The 8,353-nt window shown below is 35.3% G+C and overlaps 1 protein-coding gene across 1 annotated transcript; it reads left to right on the top strand.

The window, feature by feature from the left end:
• The first annotated feature begins 748 nt into the window (after nucleotides 1–748).
• LOC307134137 (uncharacterized protein) lies at nucleotides 749–7,750 on the top strand. Its single transcript, XM_079829647.1, has 6 exons — nucleotides 749–1,094; nucleotides 1,210–1,266; nucleotides 1,875–1,936; nucleotides 2,189–2,258; nucleotides 3,271–3,445; nucleotides 5,599–7,750. Coding segments are annotated over exons 2-6 (327 nt in total). The 5' UTR covers nucleotides 749–1,094; nucleotides 1,210–1,247; the 3' UTR covers nucleotides 5,600–7,750.
• The last annotated feature ends 603 nt before the right edge of the window (nucleotides 7,751–8,353 follow it).

Below are 8,353 nucleotides of genomic sequence, written 5' to 3' on the forward strand. Positions count from 1 at the left end.
CGCAAAATCCCATAATATGGATTTTGATGCAAAGGTTTTGAAATTGCAATTCTGAACACAAACCTTCACAATACATAGGGGGAACTTTAGGGAAGCATTTATTGGCTTAAGCACAAGATTAAAATAGTAATAATAATAATAATAGAAAACGTATGTATTCATAATATATACAAATACATCTGATAGCAATGTACAATAGCCTACTACATTACAGTTTTTTACCATCGCTATAACAATTTTTTCAATACTTTTAACAATTTTCCTAAACTCTTAACCCAGTTAGCACAACACCTGTCTGTGTAGTGTAGGCTATACAATTAACACATTTAGTGTTGCTTTAACACAAAATGCATACAGTTAACAGAAATTTAAAAAGCTTGAACTTATTTTACACACAAGACCAAAACAATCGATTTTCACTGCCAAATTTACCAATGCTTTAACACTGTATCAGAACAGATAACACCTTTTTCTAACCTTATAGGTTAAAGTCAAGGTAAACAGCTGTTTGAGAATTGAAACACATTGGTACTGAGAAACATCTGATTGAATTCATGCAAATATATAAATCACAGCTGATTCCCATCTAGCAATTGTTCAGGTGTTGATGTTCTTTCAATCACATGACCATATGGTATACAGTAAAAGAGGGCCTCTTTGGGCTGATCTTGTGTGAAAAAGGAACAATATAGAGCAACACAAAGAAAGTAAGAAAAAGGGCTGCATGCGGGAGAGGAAGATGAGTACCAGGACAAGGGAGAGGAGTGGGACAAGGGCAGGGAGTGGAATGCCTGGACAAGGAAACAGTAGAGATTGAGGAGTTAAAATGCATTGTGGTGCATCCAGAATTAGGGTAACTGATGAAATAAGAGCTACACTGTAAAAAATTCCTGTAAATTTACATGGAAATTTAACAGTAAAATTATGTTTTCAAGTAATAACAGCAAGTTGCTGTTATTTACATTGCATCATGGGAAGACTTGTTCACTTCGGGTTGCGTGGTCGACCAACAACAGTATTGCACTGTTATACAGAATCATACTATATTTTTTTTCCAACGTGAAAAAGGCGGAATTTTGGATTATCTACACGAGGTAAGTTTGCAACTATTTATGATTGTATTTGCCTCTTTTTAAATTACTTATTACTTTAAAATATTACAACTTAACATCAAATAACACTACTGTTATTTAAATCTGGCGACTCTAGGTAAAGGGGTGATTGAGCGACCGACGAATCGATTGTACATGCAAGCATCAGATACAGGTAAGTATCCCTCATTGTCATCCAAAATGGATATTTTACTAAACGTTATCCATCAAAATATGACTGGGACTCGGTAGGAGTGAACAAAATCGATTGTTTTTTGTTGTGTGGTAACTTTTAACGTGCGCCAGAGTCATGTAACTTACGTTAGCCTATCTGCTAGTGTTTGCCACTACGTCCGATTTTAACCTTCAAGTAACGTTACTTCTAAAAATAATATTATAAAGATCAAGTGAAGCCTTTGTAATTTTAAATAGGCTAGAAGCTGGTTAAGTTAGTGAACGGGTAACGTTATACGATAGCAATCAAATTGCTCGCGAGTCGTGAGCTCATTTGCACAGACACACACACACAAGCGAAGTTTTCATGTGCTAATCTTTTTGTCTGTTAATGGTAAGTGAGGTACGAAATGTACAATTCTTGTTGTAGTATAATTACTGCATATGATTTTGCAAACCGCTACTGGTTTGATCACACAACTATTCGCGGCATGCCAATCTTGGACCGCATCTGCAACAGCCGTTTTATGAAGACGTATTTAACGTGAATAGATGGGATCGGCTAGTTAAGCTATCTGTTCTTTACAAAACATCTCTTTTTTTATCTAGTGGTTCAACTCCTAATGGCTCACTTCGCAGAAAAGCATGAAGGACTCATTCTACGAGAAAATGTAAGTTTGTCTTTGTGTTTGTCTTTCATTGTGGTTGTTAGTTCTTGAAATTACACCTGTATAGGAATGGTTCAGCCAAAAATGAAATTCACTCAAATTTACTCACCCTTATGCTTTCTAAAATTCATAAGAATTCAAGGGGCACAGATGAAGATATTTTAATGAAGAAATTATGTCTGTTTCCCTATAAAATGCAAGCAAACTTGAACTTCAGACTCCAAAAATGTCATAAATTGTTATTTTTGACAATAGATGTCTGCCACTCCTGCTGACCTCAAGAAGACGGATAAACTGCCTGTGACTCCTCGTTTGATCCTGCTTGGTAAGTATATCATATTAGACATATCTGCAATTTGTTTTACTAAAACAAGGCTCACACAAGTTTTACTATTAGAAGTTCCACATTTATGTGCCTTACATTAACATTTATGCATTTGGCAGAAGCTTTTTGAAGTCAGAAGTTCTTGCTTTCCCCTGTGAATCGAACCCATGACCTTGGTGTTGCCAGCGCCACGCTCTACTGTTTGAACAACAGGAGCTACAGGAAAGCCTTATTCTAGAATCCACTGTCTTTGAATCATGTTGTATTGCACTGTGCTGGGCTACGTTTCTCAAAAGCATCATAAGCCTAGATATATCTTATCTAGATAATCATAGCCACCAGTTGGTCTCTACGATCAACTTAGGCGTATGATGCTTTTGAGAAACGCAGCCCAGGTTTGAATTTAAAATATTTATTCAACTAAGCCAAGTCTTATTCTTAGTTTGAGAATTTAGTTCACCTATAGAAACCTCAGTTTTTTTTTTTATCACTATACACTTTGTGTTTGACCTTTTTTCCCATCTTGAATGATGGCTTGCCGTTAAAGTGCTAGTTCACCCAAATATTTGAATATTTTAAATCTGTCATTAATTCCTCACCCTCATGTCGTACCAAACCTGGAAGAACTTTGTTGATCTTCAGAAAATATATTTTTGACTGAGAGCTCTCGGAGTTCATAAAAAATATCTTAATTTGTGTTCTGAAGACGAACAAAGGTCTTTCGGGTGTGGAACGATACGAGGGTGAGGAATTAATGACAGAATTTTTGGTTAAACTATCCCTTTAATTAAAAAAGACAAGAACAAGGTTTGATGTTGTCATCCTGTACTCGCAGTCAGGTTGTTACAAATCAATATAACATTTTGTCAATGGGTCAGCAATGTCACTTAGCATTCAAAGACATGACTTTGTGTGCCGTTGTCAGGTTATGAAAGAATTTTCTCACTGCCTTTTCTACACTTTCTAGAGATCATAGAATAAACATTGTTCTATTCATTCCTTTATGGTTTAGGTGAAAATCCGGGGCAATGGATGAAACAGTGGATGATCAGCCTGGAAGGCCGAGTAATCTGCGAGGGTGTGCAGCCAACTTTTCTCACTGGACTTGCTGCATTGTTCTCTTTGTATTATATCTTTAATTTGCAGTACCAGGAGGAAGCAGCATCCACACTGGAATTCATTCAATGGTAAATTTGCACTTATATTATTTATTTCTATTTAATTTGTTAGTATTAGTTTGGTGAATCAAAGGAATAGTTCACCCAACAATTACATTTATCATCTCATGATTTACTCGTCCTCAAGCTAACCTAGGTGTATGACATTCTTCTAATTTATAACTGCCATTTTGTTTTGTTCTATCCTCTGTACAACCTACTTTGGGTCAGAGGTCACCCTTCTGCCGGAACTCATCTCTCTCGTAAACGAGCATAAGGCTTTTGCCGGAAGCCAGTCATTATAGTTTATAAAAGTTTAAATAACTTTTATATTTTTCTTACAAGACCACATCGCTTGACCTCAGAAGGCCTTTAATACCCCCAGGTAATAAAGGTTGAGTAAATTATGGGATAATAAATTTAATTTTTGGGTGAACTATTTTTTTCACAGTGTTAGTTCATCCGAAAGTGAAATTTCTGTCATTAATTCTGTCAGCAATGTCGTTCTACACTCGTAAGACCTTTTTTCATCTTTGGAACACAAATTAAGATATTTTTGATGAAATCCGAAGTTATCTGATCCACACATAGCCAGCAACGTCATTGCACCTTTTGACATCCAGAAAGGTAGTTGAAAACATGATTTAAAAATTGTCAACGTTACTGCAGTAGTTCAACCTTAAATTTTATGAAGTGATAAGAACTTTTTGTGCACCAAAAAAGCAAAACAAAAATTAAGATTTTATTTAACAATATGAACCGTTGTCATACGTAGTGAACTAGTATACGTAGTGCAGGATTCCTTGTTTACATCCGAATGCCAACTCAGTATTGGCTGAAGCTGAACATGTGAGCAGACATGCATACATGTGATTTTGTCACAGGAAAAATGTCTTAATTCGTGTTCCGAAAATTAACAAAGGTCTTACGGGTGAGTAATTAATGACAGGAATTTTATTTTTGAGTGAACTAACCCTTTAAGAAATAGTTCCAGCTAAAATAATGATATCATTTACTTTACTTTGTTCTCTCAAACTTGTGACTTTTTTTTTCTTTAAAAGGCCATAGTAACACAGTACAATAATATATAATTTGGCAACATTTGTGAATGCATTAACTAACATGAACTAACAAAGAGATATACATTTGTTACAGTATTTAATATAGTTCATTGATTATGTTAGTTCAGTGCATTAACTAATGTTAACATGTACACCCTTTTTATTTTAACAATAATAATGCAAATGTTGAAAATATTTAAGATTAATACATGCTGTAGAAGTATTGTTCATTCTTAGTTCATGTTAACTAAAATTGTTAAAAGAACACGTCGACTTTTGGGGACTTTATCTTATTCACCGTATCACTCCGTGCGTGCCATAACTCTGTCTGACGCACCCCACGCTAGCCTAGCTTAGCACAAAGTCTGGAGGTAAACGGCTCCAGCTAGCCTACTGCTCAATAAGAGACAAAATAACACCAACATTTTCTTATGTACATATTGTGATGTGTATAGTTACATTGTGTACAAAGACCGACAGAAAATGAAAAGTTGCTATTTTCTAGACTGATATGGCAGGAACTGTACTCTCATTTGTGCGTAATGATCAAGGAACTTTATTGCCGTATGATGGGTGCAGCGGCACATTGATATTACACAGCGCCTGAAAATAGGCTAACTTCCGTCTACATAACCTACGTGACAACCTGCTTACAGAGAGCACTGGAGACTATTTTCAGGCGCTGTGTAATATCATTGCGCCGCTGCAATCATGGGATGGCTCAAAGTTCCTTGATCATTATGCAGGAATGAGAGTATAGTTCCTAGCCATTTCGGTCTAGAATACGATGTAACTATACACATCACAACATGTAAATAGGAAAATGTTGGTGTCATTTAGTCACTTATTGAGCAGTAGGCTAGCTGGAGCCGTTCCAGTCTTTGTGCTAAGCTAGGCTAGCGGTGGGTGCGTAAGACAGAGTTATGGCACGCACAGAGATGAGACTGGTATTTATGGATTTATCTAACTCTAGGGGATATGGTGAATTAGATAAAGTCCACAAAAGTCGGTGTGTTCCTTTAACAAATGACATTTTATTGTAAAGTGTTACCAAAATTTTGATAATCAAAATCATACCATATAAAATCATTGTTCACTGAAAATATCTCTCTTATTTTAAAGACGTTTTGTTGGAATAAATCCTGAAAAGGGGACCAAGGCTGCACGAGGAAAAGTTACATCCAAAAAAACTGGGAAAACGGTGCAAAAGAAAGCCATAACTGTCAACACCAAAGTGTCAGACCTTTTAAAGAGACTCATGGACTTTGAGTGGGACTTCGTTTAAAAAGTGTAGTTGACACACCCCACACCCATGCAGGTTGGTTTCTGAAAAATGTGCTGGCCTGGTGAGTTATACTTTATACTTTTATACCAAGTTATTTAGGTATTAAAAATGCTGATGCTTTGTTAAAGCCTGTTCTAGTGTTTTTTTTTTATTTTTGTTTTTTGTTTTTTTTATTAATTATTGGTTTGTTTCAGTGCAATTGTTTTTTTTGGAGTAATGTTTGGTGAAGCCTGATTCAATTTGTATTTTATATACTGGAGGATTGTCTATATATTGTTTGTTTTTGTTTGTATGTTTGCTTTTTTATTAGCCATTTTTGTATTTTGATTGTTGTTGGGTGTTTATTTTTTTATATGCACTGAATATTACTTGAATACTTTTACATTTTTATCATCATAATAAAAAAAAAAAGACTAACTTGGCTCTATTCCTTTTTGTTACCCATAGACAAATATAAAATGCTGAGTTATTAGTTATTATAGCATTTAAAATGTGAATTATTGGGTTGTGACTAGTATGTAATTTAACAGATATCAATGTAAAAAAATTCCCTGTAAAAAAACGGTAATCTACTGGCAGCTGTGGTTGCCAGCATGATACTGTAAAAATACGAAGCACTACTGTTTTTTAAATTAACAGCTAAATTCCGTTTTTTCAGCTACAGTAGACAACTGTAATTTAACGGTTAAATTACAGTTGTCTACTGTAGCTGAAAAAACGGAATTTAGCTGTTAATTTAAAAAACAGTAGTGCTTCGTATTTTTACAGTATCATGCTGGCAACCACAGCTGCCAGTAGATTACCGTTTTTTTACAGGGACATTTTTTACAGTGTACTATCATAGACCATGTAAACCACAGGCTATCATACAGAGGGCTGGTGAACGAGTAGCCTACAGCCAAATCTCAGCCGGGACACAGGGCCATCCATTATCCAGATTTTTTGAGAAACAAGGTTTCTGTGTAAGGGCTTCTCCTACTGCAAATAGTAAATACTTTTACCATGTAGCCTATTACAGTGACTGTATGCCTCTGGTCTCTGTTATGTAATATTTTGTCTATCGAAGGATTCAACGTCTACCTCCCTCAGGGGGCAGAGAAAAGCTCCTAAATGTAGAACAGGAACTTGCTATTGTCAACATGGTGATTGCTGATAATGAAATGAAACTGACGGGCATTCTATAAAGCTACTCTGAGATGGGTCATTCATTTTTTGTATTGAATTTCTGCAGCAAAAGAAACAAAATGCATGCATTTACTAAACCCAACAAAACAAAAACGTGGAGAGTCCTCAAACGACACACAATCTATGATCAATAAAATATTGTATAAGGGCAGACCTGACACATACAATAATGCAGTTTCTGTAATTCCATTAGTGTTTTTATAACAAATGTTACTGATAGACATAGTGTATTGTGTTAGTGTATTATTGTATTTTGAAAATTAGTGTTGGAGTTTAGGTAATGTGTGATTTTGAGCATGAAATTAAACATTATGGCAATTGTGTGTTGTAGGTGTGTTGGTGTGTTAAGAGTTTAGGAAACTTGTTAAAAGTATTGAAAAAAAAAAGTTAAAATTTTAAATATTGTAAACTTTAAATATTCAGATACATTTGTATTGAATAGTTTTAGTTCACGGTCCTTGTTTCTCATCAGGTTTAATGGATTATTTAAAAAAACAAAGGTAATAAATAGTTTCAGCGCAAACTTATGCCTAAACTATAATTGTTTGTCATTTCGTAACAGTTTATAATGATTTCGTTTGCACATTTTGTGTAGAATGCAGGCATTACTGCACCTAGACCTCCTGCACCTTCTGTCAGATAACCTCAGAAAGACTTAAATAATGATATTCTGAGAAAAGCACTTTTCTCTTCTTTTAATTTTGTATAAATGTGTGCAAATGAATATGTCTGCAATGTAATGTTATAATGCAATGTAAATCTTTTTACAAATGTATGTGGATATTAAATGTAACTTGTAAATGTAACTGTGCATGTGTGCGTGCGTTTGTGTGTGTGTGTGTGTGGTTCCAGTATACCGTATACCCATACATTATGGGGACGTTTTTTGGTCCCCATGAATGAGGAAAACCGCTTATAAATCTTGTTTATAAAGTTCTTATAAAGTAATGTTTTGTGATTATGTAAAAATGCAGAAAGTTTTCTGTTATTGTAGGTTTAGTGTTAGGGCAGGGGTTTTCAAACTGGGGTCCGGGGATCCCCAGGGGTCCTCCAGAAGGTTCTAAGGGGTCCCCAGAAAATTGTAAAAAAGACAAAAATGCAAAAATGGTTACAGTCTACCGTTACACTTTCTTCATAAGTTTAATACAGAAGGCGTTCCGCGGGAAGCTAGATATTTTACTTCATAAAGTTTTAAATATGGATATTTTTCTTACACACACCCATCGATTCGCTTCAGAAGGCCTTTATTAACCCCTGGAGCCGTGTGGGGCACTTTTATGATGGATGGAGGCACTTTTTTGGGCTTCAAATTTTGGGCAGCCATTCTCTGCCATTATAAAGCTGGGAAGAGCCAGGACATTTTTTTATGTAACTCTGATTGTATTCGTCTGAAAGAAGAATGTCATA

Source organism: Gobio gobio (genome assembly GCF_949357685.1).
Source record: "Gobio gobio genome assembly, chromosome: 11".
In the NCBI taxonomy this organism is placed as follows: Eukaryota; Metazoa; Chordata; class Actinopteri; order Cypriniformes; family Gobionidae; genus Gobio; species Gobio gobio.